General features: G+C 51.3%; 9 protein-coding genes across 9 annotated transcripts; 5 read left to right on the forward strand and 4 right to left on the reverse strand.

Annotated features, from left to right (window-relative positions):
* Positions 1-56: 56 nt before the first annotated feature.
* Positions 57-2498, reverse strand: BJY04DRAFT_196315 (sugar porter family MFS transporter). The gene is made up of 8 exons (XM_073712338.1): positions 2020-2498; positions 1897-1974; positions 1797-1846; positions 1563-1749; positions 1413-1516; positions 942-1364; positions 586-876; positions 57-510 (listed from the first exon to the last, which is right to left on the reverse strand). The coding sequence occupies exons 1-8, from the start codon at positions 2042-2044 to the stop codon at positions 136-138; spliced, it is 1533 nt and encodes a 510-aa protein (XP_073568152.1). The 5' UTR covers positions 2045-2498; the 3' UTR covers positions 57-135.
* Positions 2499-4643: 2145 nt separating this feature from the next.
* Positions 4644-6594, forward strand: BJY04DRAFT_229874 (putative amino acid transporter; the record flags this gene model as incomplete). The annotated part of the gene is made up of 4 exons (XM_073719150.1): positions 4644-5063; positions 5134-5320; positions 5413-5897; positions 6010-6594. The coding sequence occupies 4 exons, from the start codon at positions 4644-4646 to the stop codon at positions 6592-6594; spliced, it is 1677 nt and encodes a 558-aa protein (XP_073568153.1).
* Positions 6595-6698: 104 nt separating this feature from the next.
* BJY04DRAFT_229875 (multicopper oxidase-domain-containing protein) lies at positions 6699-8822 on the reverse strand (the record flags this gene model as incomplete). Its single annotated transcript, XM_073719151.1, has 6 exons — positions 6699-6885; positions 6953-7161; positions 7233-8227; positions 8329-8381; positions 8439-8590; positions 8646-8822. The coding sequence occupies 6 exons, from the start codon at positions 8820-8822 to the stop codon at positions 6699-6701; spliced, it is 1773 nt and encodes a 590-aa protein (XP_073568154.1).
* A 338-nt stretch (positions 8823-9160) lies between these two features.
* Positions 9161-11202, reverse strand: BJY04DRAFT_221277 (uncharacterized protein; the record flags this gene model as incomplete). The annotated part of the gene is made up of 6 exons (XM_073717064.1): positions 9161-9311; positions 9419-9674; positions 10816-10874; positions 10922-11008; positions 11065-11135; positions 11188-11202. The coding sequence occupies 6 exons, from the start codon at positions 11200-11202 to the stop codon at positions 9161-9163; spliced, it is 639 nt and encodes a 212-aa protein (XP_073568155.1).
* A 1338-nt stretch (positions 11203-12540) lies between these two features.
* BJY04DRAFT_221278 (DUF3425 domain-containing protein) lies at positions 12541-13698 on the forward strand (the record flags this gene model as incomplete). The annotated part of the gene is made up of 2 exons (XM_073717065.1): positions 12541-12829; positions 12884-13698. The coding sequence occupies 2 exons, from the start codon at positions 12541-12543 to the stop codon at positions 13696-13698; spliced, it is 1104 nt and encodes a 367-aa protein (XP_073568156.1).
* A 1485-nt stretch (positions 13699-15183) lies between these two features.
* Positions 15184-16299, forward strand: BJY04DRAFT_221279 (uncharacterized protein; the record flags this gene model as incomplete). Its single annotated transcript, XM_073717066.1, has 1 exon — positions 15184-16299. One exon carries the CDS (start codon positions 15184-15186, stop codon positions 16297-16299), a length of 1116 nt encoding a protein of 371 aa, XP_073568157.1.
* Positions 16300-16422: 123 nt separating this feature from the next.
* Positions 16423-18128, reverse strand: BJY04DRAFT_209388 (sugar porter family MFS transporter; the record flags this gene model as incomplete). Its single annotated transcript, XM_073714112.1, has 4 exons — positions 16423-16682; positions 16738-17519; positions 17585-17972; positions 18029-18128. The coding sequence occupies 4 exons, from the start codon at positions 18126-18128 to the stop codon at positions 16423-16425; spliced, it is 1530 nt and encodes a 509-aa protein (XP_073568158.1).
* Positions 18129-19814: 1686 nt separating this feature from the next.
* Positions 19815-22832, forward strand: BJY04DRAFT_221281 (uncharacterized protein; the record flags this gene model as incomplete). Its single annotated transcript, XM_073717067.1, has 2 exons — positions 19815-19980; positions 20044-22832. 2 exons carry the CDS (start codon positions 19815-19817, stop codon positions 22830-22832), a joined length of 2955 nt encoding a protein of 984 aa, XP_073568159.1.
* A 435-nt stretch (positions 22833-23267) lies between these two features.
* On the forward strand, positions 23268-24067 carry BJY04DRAFT_221282 (GNAT family N-acetyltransferase; the record flags this gene model as incomplete). Its single annotated transcript, XM_073717068.1, has 2 exons — positions 23268-23978; positions 24029-24067. 2 exons carry the CDS (start codon positions 23268-23270, stop codon positions 24065-24067), a joined length of 750 nt encoding a protein of 249 aa, XP_073568160.1.
* Positions 24068-25746: the final 1679 nt, after the last annotated feature.

Here is a 25746-nt window from a genome sequence, read left to right on the forward strand (position 1 = left end):
TTACGCATGGAAGAAAACCAGACGTCGGACAGTCTACATCCATACTCTCAAAGTCATCGAATGGAATCGGATCATATTCATAACCTCAACTTCTCAACCCCATCGCTAACATAAACGCCCCTTGAATAGTATCCATCAAACAGTCTCCGTATGACTCGCATCAGCATCAACAACACTCCCCTTCCTCTCCCTCCGTTCAACCTCCTCGCCAAATCCCCCCTTCATGCTCCCCGTCTTCCAAGCCTTGACATTACTATCAAACATCAGATCAATCTCCTCGAGCGACCGCTGCGCCGTCTCAGGATACATAAAGAAAACATGGAACGTCATCACAGTGCAGAACACCCCGAAAATAATATACGTCTTCCACTGGATATTCGTAAACGCGGGGGCGACAAAGTACGCCAATGCGAAGTTGAACACCCAGTTGCCTGCGGCGGACAGACCGACGCCCTTGGCCCGGTATTTCAGCGGGAAGACTTCGGCGGCGTAGATCCATGCTGCGGGGGCCTGTCGGTTTATATCTTGTTAGCATATACTTTCTGTGGGGGTTTGGCGGGGGTAATAGGGTAGGTGGGTACGTACCCAGGTAAGACCGTAAATACCAACGAAGATATACGAGCAGGCGATCACGCCCTTGCCGGCTGCGCCGGTGATCTCCCACTTCAGGTTTGCGTTGCCGTTGATTTCGTCGACGGGGTTTCCCCACACGGCCATCGTGCCTGCGATGGCAAAGTGTAGCGCCATGCAGGCGATTGCGCCGGAAATGAGGAGTAGGCGGCGGCCGATGCGGTCGATGTACGGCAGGACCACGCCGGTGGTGACGAGGAAGATGACGTATTGGATGATGGAGGAGTAGAGAGAGGTATCGCCGCCCTGGTAGTTATCATTAGTTGATATACAAGGATTGGCTTGGTTGTAATCTAATGGATAGAACTTACCATGCCAGCCATCTGGAAGATCCACACAACATAATACATTGCGACGTTTCCACCGAGCAGTTGCTGCCAGACCTGCACGCTCACACCGCAGAGGGTTCGTTTCCAGATCCCTGGCCCGAAAAGCGCGAGGAAGGTCACGTCTTTGGATTCGTGCGCGATGCGTGCGGCTTCCTTTACTTCTTCGAATTCGACCTGTACGACTGCGTCGTTGCGGTTGCCCTTTCCGTGGATGTCGGCGAGAATATCGAGGGCTTCTTCCCAGCGTTCACGGGTGGCGAGCCAGCGGGGGGATTCGGGGAAGAAGGGCAGGGCGAGGAGGAGGATGAGACCGGGGACGGCTTGCACGCCCCAGGCGATGCGGAAGGAGGAGGGGCCTTCGACGCCTTTGCCGCAGCCCCAGGAGATCAGGTACATAATCAGGATCTGTATTTGTGAGCTTGGTACTTTAGTTTGGACGTGACGGAAACATACACCCCATTCGATTGCCCATTGCTGGATACCGACGATGCGACCGCGGATTCGGGCGGGTGCGAGTTCGGCGAGGTAGACGCAGACTTGCGAGGAGGTGATACCAACTACACAGGTTAGTGCTGGTATAGAGGCCAGGGGCTTGGGACTTACCAGAAAGACCGCTGATGACTCGGCCAGCAACGAGGTGTGCGACGTTCTGCGCCGAGCATTGGATGACGGCGCCAATAATCCAAATCACCGATGCGATCATCAACGACATGCGACGGCCAAGGTGGTCAGCAACCCAACCGGCTGCGATGGCACCGGCAAATGAACCCGCGGACATGGATGCTGTGATCTATGGCTGTTAGCGATGCTGTCGATTCGAGCGATCATGCGACTCACTCCTCCTTGCAGGTCGGAGTTGGGATGGTTGAAATATTCGAGATACTGGTCTGGTGGAGTTAGCATACGATAGCATCGTCTGTTGATATGCTATTCTCACCTGTTCCAATCCAGGCACTCATGGAACTGACATCGAACCCGAAGAGAGCACCGCCAATGGTGCCAAAGGCAGCCAGCACTGCATCAGTCAGAAGGGATCTATCTTGAGTTGTAAGGGACATACCGTAAATATTGGTGATTCGATACATCTTGCCTCGCAGGGTTGACCTATTGACCGGGGAAGTCTGGAGACCCCAGCCAGCCCGATGGAGCACCTTTTATACTTGACATACTGTCCAGCCGGACATCGGATGCAACGCTGTAGGATCAGACCAAGCAATGAGCAGCTGGAGAGGATGCGGATTGCGGAGGCCCGGATGGAGAGACAGCGAGTCCAACCAGAGACCGCCGATCCATGGCTTTGCGTCACAGTGGAGCGTTGTTCGGTTGTTTGATGCCTTCGCTTCGGTCGCTGCATTTAACCGACATCATGCCATTCAAGAGGCTTCCTGATCATCCTGATTCCGGTCTTACGAAGCAGTTGTTATCCATTAACTTTGCCTCCGCCGGAGCAGTTGGAATATAACTCTAGAAGGTTGAATGCTGTACTCCCGCCGGTATGGCTCGAGGTGCAAACTGTCAAACAGCCCAAGCCGCGAGGCCAACGCCACGCTCCTTCGCGAACGGCCGGTTAAATTAGCCCTGCTGTGCAGATTAAAGGTTAATCTATTCCTCTTGTAGCACGTCAGTGGCTGCAACAGCCGCAGAGTGCAAACCACATGGCCGGCCTCCCGACATGCCACTGCCGGGAATCCTTCTCGCTCATTCTCGGGCCGTGATATCATCCAAGAATCGCTACCAGTTTCATTCAAGTTACCTGAGACTGAGACAGACAGGACATTCACCCCAGAATTCAGAATTTACCCGCCCGCGTCCCACATGCATCATTCCGCCCGTCCCTGACCTTCCTTCTCTCCAACAATCCCTGCTCCCTCGGGGAGGATCACGGTCGGGATCGTTCGCATGTGCCGAGTATGAATATCTGCGATAGAAGCCGAAAAAAAAAGGCTTCTACAGGCTTCATCTGCGTCCCTCAATAATACACCCTTCCTGTGTCCAACTTTCCCTTCCCCCTCAGAACCCCAGACCTCGGATAGACCCACCACTTACCCACAGTGCTGCGAGACGCGGAGATGCTATCCGGTTACGGAGGTGCGGAGAAGATCGGGATGAGTCAATTATCCGGGTGATACTGCTGCAGTCTGTAGGACTAGAAGCCGCGATGTCGTGACCGCAGTTGTAGTAAGACCTCTAGAGTATCAATTGAATATTTATCCGCCGGTCGCGATGCCCATGTGCCGAGTGGTACTTTCTCCCATGACCAGAGACACAAGGACGTGAAAGTAAAACTTTGAAAGATGTGCAGATTAATCTAGTTGTAGCATGTAGCATTCCTTCCAAGGTTTGACCTTGCATTAGGCAGCTACCAAGCGTTAGGTAGCTTAGGAGTACGGTGTTCTCGTAAAAATATATATTGCAGCAGGGCATATAGAGTGATAAAGCGTCCCGATAGCTCTCCACTTTCGACACAGGTATTAATGACAAGAAATATATATCTAGGATGACGGTTGAAAAAGCTCAGTCTAACCTCGACTATGTCCGGGGTACGGCGTGATTAACTCGAAAGAAAATGATCATCGTGTGGGTGCAGGCTCTTGGAGAATACTGAATGGCTGTGCGACAGAGTGGCAATACCGTGGCCTGAGTGTGGAAGTATATATTGACAGCAATAGACTAGCACGCACTCTCTTGGAAATAGACTGTAAGGATTGGTGCGCACCCTATCTCGAGACCACACCTCTCGATTCTTGACAGATTCTCATCACATCCTGTCCATCGTGAAGGGTCTCTCAACGACCTAAACATCTCAATTCTGCGACTAACGCCTACCGGTATCACATTGCTGAACAGTCCACAGGCCTGAACTGATAAACAAGCCTGCATTTAATTTTACTAGCCATCGGGCCTTCGACAGGACTGCACTGCTATAAATCGCAAGTCTGCCCAAAGTTATACAGCTATCTAGCTCTCACATGTGCAACATTGCATGGCGGGTGAGCTCAGCGAAAGACCAATTTATCTTGATAGTTTTTAAGAGCCTTATACAAAAGACACATACTATAAGATCCAGCTCATTGATTTCCCAGTCAATCAGGGATGAAGAATCTATCCGTGCTCTTCTGCGCTTTCGAAAACCTGAGTTGTTTTTGATCTCCTTTGCTCTATCTCTGCTACAAAACCACACCGGCAATCTAGAACTTCCGCTGAGACATTGGATAGGGTTGCACAACATGATAATTGGATAAGAAACCTATCCAATGTCTCAGCGGAGGCCACTGCCGCAACCCCTACTGATTTAGCCACTGCTGCTGCAAGGGGAACCTCAGCAGGCTAAGCCGTATGCCCATCTATTGCCTCCACCTGCGCAGGCTCAAATGCTTGATTTTTAAGCCACCGTTCAGCAACACCGTGAATCGCATGCAGACTTGTGTTTTATTGTTGCACACATAGCCATCTAAGGAGCCCTGTAACCTCTGGATGCCACATGCCTTTATTCTTGGTGGCTCGAACGGGTCTCAGACAGATAAATCCGGTTGCAGATCGTGATGCTGATAGTCAAGCTTGTGCGACACACCTAGATTGACATCTCGAGCCTTGCGTCGGTCTCAGACGATCCTCAAGAGCAAAACACTAAACTCGAACCGGTTTCCCCCCGGCTACTCATGCAGTCAGAAAGTTCCACACAAGATGGAAATATCAACACCTTCTCCAACCTCAACCACCAGCACCAGTACCAGTACCAACTCACCATCCCCATCCAAACCAACTCCCAACCTCGACCATGGCGCCGACACCCAGCTCCAACGAACCCTCTCTACCCGACACCTAACCATGATCGCCCTCGGCTCCTCCATTGGCATGGGCCTGTGGCTCGGCAGCGGCACCTCCCTCCGCAACGGCGGTCCCGCAGCCCTCGTCCTGGGATATATCCTCGCAGGAACAATGGTCTGGTCAGTGAGCCACGCAATCGGCGAGATGGCAGTGTTGTATCCGCTGCCAAGCGCGTTCGTGCAGTGGTCAAGCATGTTCATTAGTCCCGCTGTCGGGTTCGCCGTTGGCTGGGCGTACTGGTTCGGGGCGTGGATTACGATTGCGAATGAGCTGCAGGTATGCATCCACCCATCAAACATCCCTATCAATGATATGTTCGTGTAAACTGACAAGGAAACCGTCTTAGGGCGTCGTCACAGTCCTCCGCTTCTGGCCCGGCACCGCCGCCATCCCAACAGCCGCCTGGCTGACAATCTTCTGGCTGGTCATCATCCTCATCAACGCCTTCGCGGTGCGCTTCTTCGGCGAAGTCGAGGTCGTTTCGTCAACGATTAAATTCTGCTGGATTTTCGTCGTTATCATCTCCCTCGCCGGTCCGTCTGCCCCATTCCATTGCAGTCCATCCACCCAGAACCTGTCCCGCAACGTTAGCTAGTAGCACACCCCTAACCCCTAATCCTTACAGTTGTATCCGCCAGCGGCACCCCCTCCCAACCCCCCATCGGCTTCCACCACTGGACCACAACGCCCTTCAGGCACGGCTTCAAGGGCTTCCTCTCCGTCCTCCCAACCTGCATCTTCGCCATGAGCGGCTCTGAAACCGCCGCCCTGGTCGCATCAGAAACGCAGAACCCAAGAAAATCCGTCCCGAGGGCAGTCAGTTCGATCTGGCTGCGCCTGGCGCTGTTTTATATTCTTGGGTCGCTGGCGATCACGATTACCGTTGATCCAGGTGATCCGGATTTATTCGGGGCTGGGAGTGGGGGTGGGAGTGGCAGTGGGCGGAACGAGTCGCCGTTCGTCCTTGCGTATCGCAATGCGGGGCCCACCGTGCTGGCGCATATGATGAACGGGGTTATTTTCATCTCGGTTGTGAGCACGGGGAGTGTAGCCGCGTATGGCGGGTCGAGGTTTCTATTGGGGTTGAGTGAGGTGGGGATGGCGCCGCGGGTATGTGTCTACTACATCGAATGGAGACTGAGATCCAGTATCTATCTCTCTCTCTCTCTCTGTCTTTCTCTATCCCGCAACTGAAGACTAACTTGAGCTGTTATCTTGCTAGATTTTTCGCCTCGCGGATACACAAGGCCGCCCGCTATATTCTCTCCTCCTAACCCTTTCTCTTGGCGGGGGGTTGTCATACCTGAACGCGACAGCCAGCGGGGCTACGGTCTTCACGTGGTTCTCGCATCTCACGTCCCTGTTTACGCTGTTCGGGTGGGGATGTATCTGTCTCTCGCATCTGCGGATGCGGAAAGCGTGGAAGATCCAGGGGCGGAGGGAGAGTGAGCTGCCCTGGCGGAGCTGGGCGGTGCCGTGGGCGAGTTGGTGGGGGGTTGTTTGGTGTGGAGTGTTGCTGGGAGCGGAGTTTTGGCTGGCTGTTTGGCCGTTGGATGTAGATTTGCAGGGAGAGGAGGGGATGGGGAGGGTAGACAGGGTGAAGCATTTCTTTGCGAATTATGTCAGTGTTGTTGTTATTGTGCTTGTGTATGGCGGTGCGAGGTGGTGGTTTGGAGGGCGGTGGTGGGTTGATCTTGACAAGGTGGATTTGGATGCGAAGAGGAGGTTTTATGTTGCGGGTGATGAGGAGGGTGGTAGCCCTAGGAAAGGCTTTGTTAAGAGAGTAGTTGATGCTGTCTTGAGATGAAAATGTCGTGAAGCATTGAGGTAAATAGAACAAATGCTGTTTTGACCTAGCAGGTACTCGGACGCTGAGGCTAGCCCAGTCCGAAACGCCCGTGGAAAGCAGGTCTAAATCCCAGAATCATCCTGATGATACACTGCGTCCTCCCAATACTCATTCCACTCTTCACAGATATCCTCAAACTCATTCATCCCCGGCTCAATCACAGCCCTAATTTCCGACTCCCTCTCAACAAACTGTAGCGCAAGACCTTGACTCGCGTGCCAAGCAATATGGCAATGCATGAGCCACGACCTGTCTGGTTAGATCCTGATAGCTTCTATTCCCTTGAAATAAAGAAGCATTGGAGACCACGACTCACCCTGGATTATCACTTTCAAACGCAATAACCAGATACCCAGACCCCGCCATCGTCGCCGTATCCCTCCGAGGCGGATTATCTCGATTCAACCTGACCAGCGGTGTATATAGCCCGCGCCCCTCGGCAAGGATGAAAAAGTCATGCCCGTGCAGATGGAAGGGGTGGTATGCGTTCACAAAACCCAGGTCTTGGATAACCCAGTATGTCCACTGCAATGCTCTTGTCAGTAGGCCAGCGCAGCTGGTGACGGAGTGGGAAGCCAAGGGGAATAGACACGCACGCGGTCCCGCCCCTCAATCTCAAACACATTATACCTAGACGGAAAAACACTCTCGTTCCTCCAGATCCGCAAGTCCGTCGGTTGACTCCAGTCGATAAGCAGATCCTTGCTGTTGAGCGTCCAGTGGAAAACGAGATCCGTCTCGTAGAACCAGCCCACTTTCAGGCTTTCTTGCTGCGCTGCCCGTCCCACGGTCTTGCGGACCCACGGAACGAGCTTGTCATATGGCTCGTCGCCGCAGGAATTCGTTATCGATTCCCATTGTGTCGTTGTTGGATCAGAGGTAGAGGTTTCACCACCTTTTTTCGCACCTGCATACCGCACAATGCCCCTAATATCCGCATTCTCAATCTCCAGCCCGTTACACGCCGTCTGGAAGATCGCGCGCATCCAGTAACCCCCTACATCCTCATCGGCACTCGCTTCGAAGATCACATCGTACCGTTGCCCCGAGGTCAAAATCACCGCCTCCGTCTCATACGGCACAATGGGCACGAAATCCGCCGCCACAACGGTGAGTCTGTGCCCGTCGATATTGAACTTCATCCACCCATCCACGGAGGAATCAATTAACCGCAGTAGATACTTCTTCCCCCTTTCAACCGTCACTTCGAATCGTCTTCCCGTTCCAGTACAAGCAGCCGCAGTCGGTGACCCCGCGGCAGCCTGACAAGGATTGAAGTTCAAATTCGTCCCATTCAACAACCCCGTCGCCGGCACCGCGTTCGCACGCACAGGAACCCCGCCGTACCGCGTATGTTCCTCCCACAGGATAAACGCGGACTTGTGGTACCAGTCTGTGATGAAGATGGGCCCGAGGTCGACGTCGTAGTTTGCTGTGTTGGGGCCGTGGATGAGTATCGGTCCGTACAGCCCGTCTGCCATCTGCAGGCTGAAGTGGCTGTGGTACCAGGATGTCCCGTACTGGGTTGCGCGGAAGCGGTAGGTTTGCGTGGAGGTGGGGGGGATGGGGCATTGGGTTACGCCGGGGACGCCTGGGTTGTTAGTATTAGATTAGATTAGATTAGATTAGATGATGTGGATGGAGATGATGAAATGAGATGGGGGATTCAAGTAGTTGGGACATGTTATGTACCGTCATGGTGGTTTGAATTGCGTTGCCAGATGCCGTGCCAATGGATTGCGGTTCTGGATTGGATTGCTTCGTGAGGTTAAGAATGGCTTGGTGTCAGAGAGGGTACGCACCCGTTATGCTCTAGTGCGTTTGTTACGTGGATGACCAGCTCGTCGCCCCAGTTTGCCTCGATCAGCGGGCCTGGGAGTGTGCCGTTGAAGACGAGCACTTGCCGCTCGTGGCCGTCTGGGGCGAGGGTGTGGTTTTCGGCGACCAGCCAGTACTATATGGATGATGTTAGATTTATTATTTGATAGGGCGTTTGAAAAGCGACGTACCTCTCTAGTAACTCCTGTGTTTGGAATGACGGTGTGGTAGTCGGTTGAGATGTTGTATTCGCCCCAGCATCCGCGTGAAGTAGGGCTATTCTCGCAGTTGGCTTGTTGAGCTAGCGCGGCTGGGGGTAGAACGAGCCAGAGGAGTAGATAGAGAGCTATGGTGATTTTCGCCAACATCTTTATTGCGGTTTTGGCTACAGCTTCAAGGCGGTTATTCGCAGACAGGAACTCTGTGAAGATTCAATACCTGGCTATCTCACCGGCTTGTTATTGAGTGATCCTGCAGGTACGGCAGAACCCCTCTCTGTAGATGAACCTGACTCGTGGATTCTGACTGCGTGAGTCGAATGCAGGGGTTGGAAATGAGCAAACAGGGGTTTGGTTCGTTACCTCGGTTCGTGTATGCTTTAAATGAACGCACATGAAGCAGTCAGAAATTGGCGAGAGGCAATCAGGTGTTAGACATGTTTAACTCCATATCCCGGAATGGACTGCAATGTTATGCTAGCCACAAATTATCGATACTCCCACCCGAGAACAGCTCGGTATCGCATCTTTTTGTCCCTGAGGCTGTCGACAGCTTCTTGCACCCCCTCGAGCGTCATAGGATACTTCTCAACAAGGCAAGCAATCCTATGCCGACCCGCAAAGTCCTGCATCTTGGTCCTGCGCTAGTTAGCGAATGTTTCACACTCCAAAGAGAACGTACTGAGGCAGACGACTGGACACGCAGCTCCCGACGATGCTATTCATGTTAAGCACGGTCGGCATACCGTGCTGCGAGATTACCCCAATCGACCGATAGCGGAAGAAAGGTTGCGTTCTTAGCAAGAACAGGGTAGAAGAGGCCGAGATTGAACTTCGCCGACGAAGAGATGATGAGTCTGTCGATTGGTTTGGAGACACCAGGATCTGCATAATCAGACAGACCCTCGGTTGCATAGAACTCGGAAGCACCGAGTTTAACAGCTTCGTCGCGTTTGTTATCGGTAGACGAGAATACCACAACGTCGACATCTTCGCTGCGAACTGAATCGCCAGATGTTCAAGACCGTCGACCCTGATGATTCCGACGCGTTCGTAGAGCTTTACCGGCTCGACCAAGGGCACCCAAACCGTTCCGCCGCCGCCTGCATTGTTACAAGGTTAGTGGATAAACTACCGCGTGGAGTCGCAGGCATAGTTTGTCTTAAGATAGAGAAGTCTACGGTGTCCAAGTCGCAAACACCTTACTCGGACTCCCGTCCTATTACACGCTCCACTACAACTTTGTCCGGATTAACCTCTGGAGTTTGAGACAGCACATTCGCTCTCTCACCCACCTCCATCGCCCTTCTGGGACTGCTACGTATGACCATAGACTCTGCATTAACGACCATATTTGATAATTATCAATGGCGCGGTGACCTTCTTAGTCCACTATCTCTTTTCGAATACTGCATGCTGCTACGGACAAAGAGACTCGAAGATGCCACATTAGACGACATTCCCTTTGAAAGAAAACACCTAAGACACAACACACGTATGCAACGACTCGCGCGATCTCCGTCTCAAACGCTCACCGTGACACTGTAGGGCTAGCTATCTGAATTCCAATCCGCCGAGGACTCCATACCAGGCGGTCACCCCACCACGGCTGCAATCAAAAATGACCTTGCCGAGATTCTGCTTAGCCTATCGGGAAAAACTGTCAACTCCTGTTCTTAGCAACTCTCCTCTATCACTTCAGTGACTTCCCTCTGATTAAGGAGCTTGGAGATCATTCATCTGGAAGATGTCTAGGGCTCAGTCTTATTTTTTCAAACTATTACAGGAGTGGCCTGCGTAAGTGCTTACGGCAAAGACTAATTAATATGCAGTATTATAGCACTATTACTACAGTGTAGTCGTGCTATGATTCTAATTACCCTTTAACTTTTCTTTACCACATATACTAACAGAAATTATCAGGGCATGGCCCTTCAGACACTTTTGAACACTTATTTTGTTCATGCAATTGAATTATAGCAAGAAAAAAAGACATAGAATTCATTCTGACTGAAAATCAAGCATGGCGGGTTAATATAGACTTAATAGCCGTGCATATCTGTAATTGACGGACATATTGGCCTTTTCAGAGATACTAAACTGGCTCATTCATCATCAAAGTCTATTATTTCAATATTCAGACCTTGGGGGACCTGCACATTCTTCAAGTCCCCAACATTAGTACCATCTGCCGCAGACACTCTGCTTTTATTAGTATTTACATACTGTCTTTTAGCGGGTATACGTACTGCATGAAATGTATAGGTGGATAGGTACTTGTGCTATCCCACTCATCTGGGATGGTAAGGCTCTTGCCATTGTATACTTGGCGGATCCTGGATCTCTCTGTTAGGTATAATTAATTGGTGGTGGTGGATGTTGCGGGTTGTACCTTTTAGCTAACTTTTCCCCGTCCCCATAATACTGATGAGCAAGCTCATTGTCGTAGCGGATATCAAAGGTCTTTTATTAGTTAATATGTTGCACTTGAATTGATGTAGGCAGTATATCGCACCAGGTTCTTAGGCATTATTTTTTTGTCGTTCGCGTTAGAATTAAGATCATATTAAAAGACTTGTGAGACGTGGGACAGGGCATGCTTCTAAATACTCCATTCGAGATTATACTACGTCATCTATGCGGAGCAGCAGATTAATGTAGAGTGCAATAATCAACGATATCCAGCAGCTGCAGTTAAGATTAACGTCATTATAGAGGTTACATTAATCGGCCATGAAGAGGAGACCTTCCGCTTGCAGTCGACAGTACGTGGTTTTTAATCAGTGGCGCAAGACATTAAGTCAAATGTATGGTATACGCGTCATTGACTAGCCGCACTTCTTGCTTCTTTCATACCAGCTTCTTAGGCTATGGCCACTAAAATAAAGTTTAACAGCATAAGTAATTCATAATCTCTAGACCAGCCTACCTAATATACGCTGTCTATTACCATTAATCCAAGGGGTTGGGAATCCAAGTCCCCCAATACAAAGTCTATCCATATAAGTCAGAAATTAGCTCTCCAGGGCAGAGGGCCACGGTGGCCTGTGGTAATGAGCAATGATGTCGGTCACGAGCACCGGACGCTGCAGCTACGGTGGGCCACAAGACCCCAGCAGCGAACCCCTCACTTTATTGGGCACCCACTTGTTTTATCTTAGAACTCACATATTTCGGAAGATATCGAACAATTGACTAACTTTTGTCTGTCTCTATATTAGGTAACTCCGATCCTGTTACTGTGATGATCGAAAATAATGTCTGATTTGGTATTGACCAAGAAGACGGGTACTGAATAATCTCTATCTATTCTTCGTTCAGCATCAATGCGGTCTTTCAGCCATCTGACACCAGAAAACATTTAGAGTTTACTTGAGATTGCATGCTTGACCCCTGTAAGAAGGCACTATCCGCCCAATAAACGCGTGATGCAAAGTGTTGAATAGCGGAACCTGGGCTGTTTAGTCTACTATGATGACTTCCGTGAGCAGGTTCAGGCAATACTCGACCAGGACAATCGGATGAAAATGTTCTATCCGTATTCCCAGCAATATCAACCAATTGTGCCAGTTTTTAATGGAGACCTTCTGCAGCGTGATCGGATTAGATCATCGTCATCCCGTATGTCTGGATTTGGAGCTGAGGGCCATACCTCCGCCTTTGATAAAACACACACAGAACGTGGTTGAAACCACCAATCAGAAGGATTCTCCCGTGTATTTACTTTATGTATATGTATCTGCCTAGGTCCGCCGTTGCACCTTCCAAAAGGCAGATATTTAGATAGTTGTTTAATTGTCATTGCCTTATCGTCACAAACGAAGCCCAAACTCTGACCCAGACTGTTAGCAAGCGGCACCAGCTTATCATGAATAGTACCAGGGACATTGTGTCTAGATACCATGGCCGCATCCTGGCGAGATACAAGAGCTCAACCAACCAGAACTGCCCTCAAGACCCACCAGATGCAGCTGTCAGCCTTCAAACCGCCATCCGGCCCACCGACTCTCTCTTCCCACCACTCCTAAATCTCAAAACCGCCAACATGGCCCTCCCTAACCCTACAATCGGAGTCAGCTTCCTAGACGAATGGAAAGGCGTCATCGATCCCGACCTCAGACGAAGACTTCAGAACCGCCTAAACCAGCGGGCCCACCGTGCGCATCCCCGCCTGTCCGTTGCTTAGCCTATGCTAATGCTGACCACTGCAGGCCAACGCAGGAGAGCCGCCAAAGCACAGAGTAGAGCAGCAGCATCAGAATCAGAATCACTCTCACCTACAAGCAGTGGCAGCGGCAGTGGCAGCGGCGGTGGCAATGGCCAGAGCGATGCAATAGTCAAGCAGTCTCCACAATACCTACCCCCCACCCTCGACTCATTCACCATCCTAGGCCCGCAAGCAAAGAACTCAAAAACCCGCCTCAGACAACTAGAGGCCTGGCTGCAATCTGAACTCGCCAGCGGCTCACCACGAATTGATCTCCTGTTAGGCGTAAAACGAGTAAACTTCCTGCGCGCCCTCTACGCCAACATCGAAGTCCTAGGATACACAGCAACGGAAATGCACGACGACGCGCTCTCGCAGTTCGGCACGGCTGGCCCAAAGAGGTCGGTATACCGAGAGCAAACACTCCTACCGCTAGCCCTCCAACAAAGCTCAACCCAACTAAACACCCCGCACCACCCGTGGCTTGACCTGCTTCCGATCCCGCAAATGCGGGACAATCTTATCCTAGCTGGCGATGCGTATGATGACGGCCTACTCTGCAAGCATATGTCCGGGCACGCCGTCCCCTCTGCCTCTGTACCAGACAAGCGGCTCGGTGACGCGCAGGGCGAAACGGGCGTTCTGATCTGGAGAGACCCGTGGGATCCATCCGGGTGGGAGGTAACGGAGACCTTTCTTCGGAACTGGGGGTGGGTTGTTAGGGATTGCTGGGGGTTGTTCCGGTCGACGAATCGGTGGAGGGCTGTTCGTGGGGAGCCGCCGCTGTTTAGAGTGGCGTTTGGTCTGATGGAGGAATAGGATGTTGATAGGTACTAGCACCTGACTAGACGGAGCCTACGCTAGGTACCTGATCTATGCTGCTGGCGACGCAGCTGGATTTCAATCCGGCTGTTGTACTGTGGACTGTGGCCTGTGGTGTGTTCGCAGATATCTGCGAGAAATGACCGACCGGTAGCATTTGGTCTTTATGCCCTAGCGTTTCTTGCCTACATCCGCTTTTTTAACAGACTGTATCTATGCGTGGCTGTTTTCTATTACAAGGCTCCGCGATGTCCGACCTGGGCATGGCTCCAAGCTCGTGACTTGGACCCCACTGCTTATGGACAAGTAGGTATACTGGAGAGGGGACAATACGTGGTACGTGGCTCACGAGGCAAGGTATAACATTTTCTGTTTGACATCGCCCGAAAATTACCATCAGGTGCTGCTGCTTGCGTGCTCTAGGAGTAGTAGATGTGATGGTATTCCTGTTGTTGTGTTGTAAAGCAAGACGCTGTGTCTGGACTTGCCGATACTATACTCACAGCCGCATCATTCAGTGGTTGTTAGTCCACTGAAATACTAGTGAAAGAGGGTATTCAGTTTCTGCTTTGACTCTGCCTTCGGTAGATGGAAGAGAATAGCGTTGAACTGGACAGTCGGGCTCTAAGATATCCAGGATTAAGATGGATGTAGTACCCATATCGTAGAACTGCTTTTGGACCTCGAAGCTCGGCTACACGGCAAACCTTGCTATTGAATTTCAGTATAGCGGATACATATTCCAGCTGTTACTGGCTTCTAATGCCCACTCGAGTGATGGGACTATGGAAGCGGCGATAACGATTCAGTACCCGGGGTCTACTCTCCAGTCCGTTCCCTTTTCCGACTTGGTCCTGTATTATCCCGTCTCAAGCGGAATAGGAAGGACTGTTTAGTTAAGACTAGGTTACAGACAGGAGACAAAACATGTCGGGTGCTGGTGGGCTTGTAGGAACAAGAATATCTGATTGTTGGTATAGTTGGCAGAAGAATAGCACGAAATTGGAATGACCAGGGCTTGAACAAGAATCGAGAGACTCATCCAAGGTGATTGTTTAGCTCAATACTTCGAGGCAGCTTGTGTGCATGTGCATACCGGTACTGATCGAGCAAACAGTGCGGCAGGCTCAGGACCGTTCATGGGAGAATGAATCCAGAAAGTGAAACTGAGGTCAGGCTTCCCGAGGCGAAGAAGGTACCAGGGGGTCATTATGTACTACAGCTATAGCAAAGACTGTATGTGCAATGCTGTAGTTACTGCACAAGTGGACCTCAAACTGGTGTGGAGCCCTAGCCTAGGGCTGTCCCAGCAGGCACCAATACCAATGGCTGGCTGTCTGCCTATCCATCTAGCCGGCTACCCACCTCAACCAAAGTCACCCTTTGTCCCCCTTTAAATTCTCCCCTCCCCCTGGGGCTTTATTTGCATCTGCTCTATGAAGAGAGACGAGACCAGACCAGGCAGCGACCAATCCATCAACCATGACCATGACCACGACCATGCCACCCGCAACCTCAGATGAAACCATGCGCCTCGCCATATCCACCTTCCGCACCCGAATGGCAGCAGCAAACAAAACCTTCCTCCAAGACCGCATCAACGAAATCACTGCCAGAGACCTACCAACCGAACAAGCGAGGCGCGACAAACTCTGGCAATACCGCTGGATGCCCTGCCTGGGCTGGTGGGACGACCCTCCCGATCGAAACACCGACGTCGTCGTCCCCAAGGACACGCGATTCGCCGACCTTGATGCTTCTCTTGTTCTCAAAATCCTCCCGAGGTATAGCCCTGCTGACGGCGTTCTCCCGAGTATGCTCCGCACGGAGGAGTGGCGGGAGATGTATATCGATACTGTTCAACGAATCTGCCAGGCACAGGCTGATAAGATCGCTGCGGAATTTGATGACGATGACGAGGAACGTCTCGTTATCCCGCGCTGCGACGAGCTAGCTCTATTCGTTAAGTACGCGGGCGGTGTTGTGGATGCTGACTTCCGGGACTCTGGGATTGCGGGGTTCGAGCCTGCTTACTTGGTTGGCGTGAGGGAGGAGGAGCTCGCTGGATTAGATGAGGATCAGAGGCGCGAGAAGCTGGCTGATCCGGCGCTCTTTGAACGTGAGAAGGAGAGGCTGGACGAACTGCTAAATCTTGACTCGGAGTTTGAGAAGATGAGGGTCTTTATTGATGAGGATTTGGATGTTAGGGCGGGGTTTTTGACTGGGACGGGGTATAATCGGTGGTTGGAATATCGGATGTGGTATAGTGCGTATGTTTACTGTCGGTTGTGGACTGATGAGGAGGAGGGGGAGGGTAAAGGCTATGGGAATGATGAGATAGAGGTTGAAAAAGAGGCCCCAGTCCAAGATGCGGACAACATTAAGGAGTGGGGGTGGCGAGTCGTTGTTTTCCAGGCAGAGGGGGAGAATCCTAGTGTGCTGTATGGTCGTAGGCCGCGGTTTGATACCATTCCGGAATTTCTGGAGTGGTATGCTAGCTGGCCGGATTATATGGATGCTCGGACGTTGCTTTCTCTGCGGCGGCGCTGTGTTAATTGTGAGACGGACTGCGAGTCGGATTGTGAGGATCACTCATAGAATGTGTATTAATTGAGGTCAGGGAAGGGATTACATGTACTCAAGTCCCTATACAGCAGCTGGATTTAATGGCCCTTCTATTGTTTCATCTATAGCCCCAACCAGCACAGTTGCAGCGACTCCCTATGCAACATTCTCAACCAGCTCAACCCCCATCCCCTCAACCTTATGAGTCACATTCGACTCCTGCGCATGCTGACCCGGTAAGACAGTGCGACCCCCCTTCGACTCGAAAACACCCCCCGTAAATCCGCCCTTCTGAAACAGCAACGGGATATCCTCCAGCTCCAACCCCTTCGTCTCAGGATAGAAGAAGTACACCATCGGAATAAAGGCGACGTTGAGCACAGCGAAGATAATGAACGTGCGCCAGCCAATGTTTTCTACCATTGATCAGCATCTGTACAAGAGAGGCAAGGAGTGTGTGCTGGACCATACCCATGGAAATCGGCGTGATCTTGACAACCGCAAACACCGCCATCCAATTCCACCCGCTCGCAATCGCCTGCATGCGTGTCCGCGACCGCGTCGTGCTAATCTCACTCGGATAAAACCACGGCACAGGCAACCACCCAATCCCATAAAACAGCTGGAAAATGAAAATAAATGCTGTCGCGCCGTAGGCGGCGTTCGTGGTCCCCAGCGAGAGGAGGATCGACACCATAATAAAGCAGAACGCTAGTCCCACCGAACAAACCATCAGCAGCGTCCGCCGCCCAAACCGATCCATTAGCATGATTGGAATCGCGGAGCCAATGAGGTATGTGCATTGCACTGCGCCGCCGAGCAGCATCGACAGATTCCGGCCCATCCCCATCGTCGTCTGGAACATGACGGGTCCGTAGTAGTTTATGAAATTGCTGCCTGTGAACTGCTGCCCGAGTTCGACGGAGATGACGATGAGCAGGCGCCGGAGGTTCTGTTCGCGGCCCCAGGTGAAGAGCTCGGTGAAGCGGAAGGGGCCGCCTTTTTGTTCTTCTTCTAGTCCGACTTGGATGTCGAGGATTGTGCGGATTACGGTTGCGTCGGTGGGGGGGAGTTGCGAGATGGCGCCGACGACGGAGCGCGCTTCTTCGTGGCGGTCGTGTTGGACTAGCCACCGGGGGGTTTCGGGGAGGCCGATTACTTGCAGGATTAGAAGGATTGCGAAGATGGCTTGGAAGGCGAGTGGGAAGCGCCATTGGAAGGAGGATTCGGTGAAGCTGGTGCCGTAGTCGAGCCTGTGGTTTACAGTACAGACATCATTAGTATAAGGTGGATAGTTGGGTTGGGTGGAGGGACCGACCAGTATGCGATCACAACACCGAGGATAGTGAACGTTCCTTGTAATGTCAGGAGTGCACCGCGGTACGACGACGGCGCACATTCAGACTGGTATACCGGCGCGGTGGACGAGTTCATCCCGTTTCCGATCCCCGTTACCATTCGCCCGACGATTAGCTGCGCGACTGTTGATGATGCAGCGAGGATGATCGAGCCGACGATCATGATTGCTCCGCCGGATATCAGCATCGTTCGGCGGCCGTACCGTTCGCCGATGAAATAGCATAGTACTGAACCGACTACGCACCCGATGTCGTAGAGTGCTGTGATGTTACCTTGCATGTCGGCGTCGGGGTTGTTGAAGTCTCGTCCGAAGCGGTTGTCTGCGCCGATGATGCCGGCCATTACGCCTGAGGGAGTGCTGTTAGCGGAGGGAACATTGAGGAGGATTGTGGGGGAGACGTACCCTGATCAAACCCTAGTAAAAGAAACGCCTGACATGATGCGGCGGCAATGGCAAAGACGAGCGTCCTGCCTGTAAAGTTGTGTTTCCATAGTAGACCCATTGTTGACAGTATTCAGCTTGCTTCACCTAGTTACGGTAGGTCTACGGAGTAAGCTGGGGGAACCTGGGGTGTTGAATTATCCCCAGACGCCCGCAAGGTATTCACCCGAGGGGATCCAGATATCTCCTCCACATACGTAACATCGTTGACTGAGTGGAGATGTAAGATGCCGATCTTGCTGACTTTTGGCGAGTTCTCGGTGGATCAACGCCCCGAATTGTTGTCTTGACTCGTGTGCGGGGATCTTGCCACTGTGGGGATCAGATGTGAACGTGTAGCCTTCAGAGTTCACTCAATGCCTGCTTCTGGATTGGGTTTCGGTCAATATTTCGGTGCTAGTAACAGGCAAGATACAGATAAGCAATGGATTCCGGCGCCATCCGTTTGGCTAGCATGGAAGGATCTCGCGGAGGCTTGGGCTATAATACTCAGCCAATCGATTGAGCAGTAGTTTTACGCTAGTCATGGCTTGCATCTTGTCGTCGGATATTCCGAGCCGACTGGGAACAGGCTGATGGAAGCGGGTTATTTACCAGGTTTTATGTGTTTCGATATATTTCTTGTCCCTCCTAGACGTATTTTCCTCCATAGTAGTCGCCCTAGGCTAAAGTATTCACTTCAACTTGAAATGTGTTGAGGTCATGCCCCGAGAACATAGCATAGCATTGCTTCCATTTCAATAGGAGTCTCGTCATTCTAGAAAGGAAGGAACTGATAATATGAAGCTGATGAGGAAGTGTCATTATGGTGAAGCGACGAGAAGCTACGTAGGGAGCTACGGGCACGTGACCCACCAGAGAGGTGGGTCCGACAGTCATTATACATGTTTCTACGTGCACGACGCGAATAAATGCCCTACAGGCACGAATCTTGCTGAAAACAAGTGATTCATGATAGTGCCGCTGTCCAGAGACTTCCCATCTTTACCACATATCTGCAGTATTCAGTTTGAAATACCAGGTCCCGGACGCCGAGGGATACCTACGACTTGCTCATGACTTATTCACAAGTTTTGGACAGGGGTCTCTTCCCCAAGGACATGAAAAAATCGCTTTTGTACACGGGTATGGTGCTTAAATTCAGCAAGCCGCTCTAGTATCTAGTTAATTCGACTGCTCAATTATCAAGGCTACCGAGGATAGTGTTACAGCAACCGACACCCTTTGCTTTACCTTCAGGGACACTGACATCCCATTGTAAATTATAATGACATGCCCAGCCGGTCCAGCTCAAATTTGTACTAAACACCGAATAGCAAGGCAATATAACGCCATGAAATAGGACATGTATAAAACTCGTACGTCGCAAGTGGTCTTAAGACAAGGCAATAGATAGATGGAGTCTAGGTCTTGAGCTGATTGAGTATAACAGGTACTGACCGACAGCTCACTGCTTGACGTTAAATTTCTTCCAGAACCAGATCTACATTACGTAACGAGTAGATACGGCCTCGAGGACTATAAAGTTTGTGATTCGCTAGGTTCAATATCGAATAAGACGAAACTGCCAAGGTGGGTGCTGGCGAGGCTGCGCGAGGCCGCGCGAGGCTACGCGCCAGCCTCGCCCAAGCGCATATTTATATGCTGTCTGTCCCCAACCTGCCTCCGTTGCTGCCTTATGCTGGTTTAGCCCTGTCAGCGCACCTTCCCTCGGAATTAACATTCGCCATAATCCTTCCTCGTGAGCATGGACGACTTTCTCGCTTCGATCCCCGCCGTTCAGAGACTTCTGCAGAGCGAAGATGAAACCCAGAGGCCGCAAAGAGGTGTTGTCTTTCGAGCTATCCGATCGGCCTTAGAACGAGAGCTTGCTCGAGAAAGGGAGACGCTCGAAGTAAGGGTACAAGCTGGGGGTTAGTTATGCACTTACAGTGAAGGTTCAGACCTTAGGCTAACCTGCTCGGAACAACGAACAGATCGGTTGTCGGACTCTCGAGCGCCTACCGACCCGGAGACCGATGACGGGGAGTGGCTTAAACAACTAGCAGAGCTTGACCTTGGAGACACCGACGACGGCGACTGCGATGATAACGGCGTTGCATACCCCAACACCATTGACTCGATGGCCTGGTTCTTGACCCGGTATGCTGTGAGCCGCCCTTGGATACCGATGTCGATGCATAATGAACAACTGAGAGATATGGACCGAGATTCATCAATAGCAAGTGTAGGAGAGGACAGCAGTTCATCGCCTGCACCAGTCCAAACAGACATAGTAAACAAGTCAATCATGGACTGTGATGACCTTGAGAGTCTACCACTATTACTCACTGTTCCGGACCTTAAAAGTGGGGGTACAGGCATGGCCTGTGTGAACCTCAACGAAGAGACTTCAACTACCAGCAGAATCATGGACATTATAGCAGACTCGGACCGCCGTCTGGGTTTGGCCGGCTTTTTACCCTTCGTTGAACAACCCAAAGGAGACGGAGAAGAGTCTAACAGACAAAATTGGCGGCAAAATGACGAGCTAAACGATGATCTCTTGCTTCAGTGGCGGAGCCATACTCGGCTGGCCGCGGATTGCGCACGAGTTTGCTTTGTCTCGTATAAAGAGTCTGTGACGACGATATCATCCTTCGCTTCACTGTTCAGTTGCACTGAACGCAGCCTCAAAGCTCTTCTTTCACAAATCAGCATCCTTGGACAGATTAAAGGTCATCCCATCAAAAGAATTCACTTCATTCGCCTCAGACCAGCTCCCGGAGAGGTGCCCCTAGAGAGCCTCGACCGCCAGGCCGAGATAGGTGAAATGGAGGTGACATCAATTGAGGATCTAGCCACTGCTGTCGAACTGGCCAAAACAGCACTCGCACCCAGTCCTATTCGGGGTATCGGCATTTACAATTTGGCTTTTGACACCGGTTTCTGGGCCCTCGACTATCTCCTTACGCGGTCAGCTGTATACCTTGCACCTGAAGTAAGGGCTTACACTAACGACACTCATTTACGTCTGTTTCTGCAGGTCTTGGATACTTCTCAGGCTGTACTAGAAAGACTCGGAGTCTCTGTACCAAACAGGGAAGAGATGGAGATGGCCCAGAAGCCAGCCTACGTAATGCTGCACTTTATGGCCCTGGCAGTCCAAGGCTTGACACTAATCTTGCAGTTCTACCTGCGCGGGCTGGCAACTCCTGGCAGATTCCAGTTTTTGACGCATACAGTGGCAAGCTTTGTTCTAGAGGGAACAAACCATCAGCCAACATCCCAAAAGCTATACGCAAGCTCACAGAGACTCTCGTGTTTAGGGGACATGCTAGAGAAAGAGGTTCTGGTTTTTGGGATGAAGGAGTCAGATCCGCACCATCGTTTCGATATAGTTGCAACACCAGCCCAACTAGCCGAGTTATGGGGCCCAGTCCAATTGATGATCAGCCGTCCCTCAACCGCCGATAAGATGTCAATAGTGGGGATCAGAATACACCGCGGGCTCCTCATACCTACAACTGAAAAGTCTCCTCGTGGGATGCCTAAGTGGCACTGGGTAGCCGATGACTCGGCGGATGCACACATCCCCATAACCGATACTTTTACTGGCGTTGATATCCATACCCAAATATGTATTGGCGCCAAAGACTATCTCAAGTTCCACCCAATTGGCCCTGCCCGTTTGAACGAGACCTGCCCTCGCCATGGCTCTGACAGTTTTATCCCCGAATATATACTTGCTCAAAGTCTGCGGTCCCTAGGTACAAGAAACCCAAGTCTAGAGTGCCAGTCCTTCACAGGTGGAATACAGGGTGGTCAAGGTGCAATCATGACCGCACAGGGTACATGGGCTAGGAAACCTGGCGTGACTGTCAAATATCAATTACTTAATTCCGTGCGCCCTTTCAAGGCCCGCATGGCTGAACTGGATCAAATGTGGGGACTCGCTGTGAGTCTTTGCACTGGGGTGATGACACGAGTGCGACTTCGGGAACTTGTAGCCTTCTACTGCCTGAAATGTTCGTCCACGACCGTTCCAGGAATTGAGGGACTAGCAGACCGAAATCATTCTCTCGACGGCTTTGCGCAAGCCATGTTTGGTGATGATAGCCTTTGCAACTGGTTTGAGTCATTGATACCACCTTCGACAGACAACCTTTACGATCGAGTGACCCTAGAGCAGCATATCAGCAGATTGTTTCGTGAGGTATTAATGATGCTTGAAGCCACGGGCATACAGGAAAATGGAGACCTTGCCGTTGCATGCATATCACGTCGCCACTCTGTCAGCGAAGCTAGATTACTAGCTAGCAAGGTACCCTGGGTGAAGGTCCTCAAAGACTCATCTTCAACAGCAACATTTGCGTGCCTATTACCATGTTGCTTCGAAACAGATCACTGCGTATGTCAGAAAGCCAATTGGCAGTTGGCCGGTATGCATCAGCTTGCAACCAAATTGGACCTATTTGTAGAGACCTTTAATGGATTTCAGGGGGGGCACAAACCCCTCGTTGGTAAGCTGTATCGGATCAATTCAGCGGATATCAATGTTATGACGAGAATACATCACCGCATGAAGTTGCCCGATGGCAGCTTTCTGTACTATGCCACTATCAAGAACAGTGCCTTGCGTTCAGTGATCCACGAATATGTCCCGAGACGACCTCGTCTGCGCGAAAACGACTCGGCGAGCGCATTTAAAGTCATCATAGGTGGTGGATCAGATTACCTTCAGCACCTAGAGTACTTGCAGCGACAAGGCAGCACACAGAAATGATCACAGTTCGTTTGGCGGAATCCCTTACGGCTTTGGAGGAGATTCGGGCAAATGGGTAGACGTGTAGTACGGTCGAGGATAGTTCCTTTAATTCGACATCGTTATGTTCTTTCGGCAATCGCATCCTGTAACCTCTCTGATGTGAATATATAAAGCTAGATGCTAAGTAGCTATGAGTTCAGGCTGAGACAGACCGGAGTAACTAGGTAGTGCATTGTTTGTCCGTTGCTGAAGACATCATCATCAGAGTCTCAGCTACCTAGGGACAGGATAGTCGCTCCTTCCATCTCCAACCACATCACCAACGTACACACACCAGACATCAACATCCCAAGACCATCCTCACACTCATCACAGCCCCTAAACATCATCACCCCATCCTTACCATCCATCATTACCCTATCATTACACCTATCATACACCTAACCCGCCAAAATGCCCTCAACATCAACACCAACATTCACCATAACCCCCCTCCCCCCCACCGACGCCCCCGAAGCCTTCGCCGTCTCCGACATGGCCTTCGCCTCCTTCAACGCCATGCTTCACACCACCTACCCGCTCCCACCATCCTCCCTCGCACACCTCACAACCACCCGCCTTCACCTGATAAAAACATACCCGAAGGCCACGATGCTGAAAGCCGTCGACAACGCCTCTGGGAAGATCATCGGGGCTGCGCGCTGGCTGGTCGTGACAGAGGATGAGATCGTCACGGAGAGTCTCGAGGATGTTATCACCGGATACCTGGCGTTTCGCGTTCCCGAGACGAATGTGCCTGCTAGTAGGGGGTTTTATGCCATGGCGACGAGGGGGAAACGAGCGGTTCTTTCTGTTAAGAATGGACAGGGACAGGGTACTGGAGATGTAGAGGTGGGTGAGGATGCTGATAGAGAGGGTAGTGTGGTTCTGCGAAAACGCGTTGAGCTAGAGACGCTCTTCGTGCACCCCGAGCACCAAGGAAAAGGTGTTGGATCTGCGCTGTTGGACTGGGGTGTTTGCGAGGCGGAGAGGCTGGGACTGGTGGTTTATCTTGAGGCGACGGAGGCCGGGAGGCCGCTTTATGAGCGCGCTGGGTTTGAGGCTGTCGAGACGGTGGTCTTTGATGCGGCGGAGTTTGGGGGGTTTGGGAGGCAGACGTATACGGTTTGTGATGCAGAGTTTTGGGTTGAGAGGGTGTGCTAATGAGGTTTTAGTTTATGCTGCGTGAGCCGAGGGGGGTTTTGGGGGAGTGATGGGTTGTCTTGGATTGTGGTGGAAGGCGTGTTGCGGGGACCTAGAGGATTTCTTATTGCGAGATGGCATGCGGCATTTATAACCAAGCGGAGTCCTTCTTCCGAGGTCTGTAAGGTTGTGCTGGTGAAGAATGCTGGTCAAAATGCGCCGGTACATGTTCAATACATTATCCCCTTCTATCAGCAACTTGTCTCAGTCGCTATCAATTCTACTAAGAGACAAGCCTATTGTGGCTCAATGGCTGGGGAGAAAAGGTGGAGTATGGAGGACCCTTTGTTTTGGTATGGCTAGTAGATCTCCCTCGCCTTTGCTATTCTTGATATCAATGCAATGTTCATGAAACACAGGAGCTGGTAAGGCTAGATCAAGATCAAGACGGACGAAGATTATAGCAACTCGAACATGTGTAGCATCAGATATTAACCCTCTGACCCATAGCACAGGATGAACGACAGGTATACTTTGACCATACCTATCATTCTAGGGTACCTGTTTGGTGTCTTCTGTGAATAAGTGCTCTATCGTTTTCTAAGATATCCATAACCCCAAGAATAATTCGCAGACTCACTACTCCACACTACTTTAAGACCACAGCGGAGTTTAGAAGAAACGGCGCATGATATGCTAGTACAAAATACCTAAGTCCGACCCCGTTGGCTACCTATGGCACCGATATGCGCCTACGTAATCTTTTTCTATTCGGCAAGAATTAGGGAAATGCTCATTGAATTACATGCTGTACTAAGAGGCTAAAGCCATCGCAACCGCAACCGCAACCGTAACCGCCCCTTCAGGACAAATAAAAGTCTCAGAGCACGTTCAGCGCTTGAGATATCCCTATTCTGATTCCCCTTCCCTTCAAAGAAAGTTTCGGATCCTATGATACCAGCAGACTAGGCCCCTAAAGCTGTTTACAAATTTTCTTACTCCTTTTTACCCCCCCTCCTATTGATATCCCCGTAGCCAGTGGATTCCAGGAGGAGGGGAGATCCCCTGAGGCTTGAACGGTGTTGCTAGCTTTTGTTGCGGGTCTCTTAGCGACGTGGGACGCTCCAGGCTGTTTACAAATCTTGTTACTCCTTTGTGCCCCCCTAGCTATTGATGTCCCCGCAGCCGGTGGATTCCAGGAGGAGGGGAGATTCTCTGAGGCTTGGACGCGGTTGCCGGGGCTCTTAGCGACATCGGACGCCCCAGGCTGTTGTTCGATGGTAGAGTGCTATCAGGACAGATATTAGCGGCTGTGTGAGTAGGAGACGGACAAAGGAAACGTGAACGTGAACGCACCTGGATTGCCGGGCTCGCGTCGTACTTTGCAACCACGGAACCCCAGAACACGGCGTCGGTGGTTGGGGACGGGTGGAGAAGCTCGTGGCGTCGACGGTTGAGGATTGAAATACAGTTGGAGAGGTTGTCTGCTAGAGTTCCCAGCGCATGTTCGTTCGACCAGTCGTCTTGTGTGAGGTAGGTGCTGAGGATTGCGGTGCGGATGTCGGGGGTGCTCTGTACCGGTTGGCATTGGGTGATGGAAAGAGATAGTGTGAGGGTAGTATAGCGTACCGTGTTGTTTGGACTGCTTTCAGGCTGTTTTTTTCCTTTTTCTTTCCGGTGTCTTGCGTCCATGAGCAATCTCGCTGGGAGCGCTCGCTCTAGCGTTCGGTTTGAGGCTAAAGGTGTCGCG

Source organism: Aspergillus karnatakaensis (genome assembly GCF_047715665.1).
Source record: "Aspergillus karnatakaensis strain CBS 102800 unplaced genomic scaffold BJY04scaffold_47, whole genome shotgun sequence".
Lineage (NCBI taxonomy): Eukaryota > Fungi > Ascomycota > Eurotiomycetes > Eurotiales > Aspergillaceae > Aspergillus > Aspergillus karnatakaensis.

Excerpts from the sequence above, each read along its gene's own strand:
- BJY04DRAFT_196315 (XM_073712338.1), bottom strand. The coding sequence starts at position 2,044 with ATGTATCGAATCACCAATATTTACG. Across the intron at positions 1,750-1,796 it reads ACTCCGACCTGCAAGGAGGA|ATCACAGCATCCATGTCCGC; the intron begins GTGAGTCGCATG and ends TAACAGCCATAG. Across the intron at positions 1,517-1,562 it reads AGTCATCAGCGGTCTTTCTG|TTGGTATCACCTCCTCGCAA; the intron begins GTAAGTCCCAAG and ends TAACCTGTGTAG.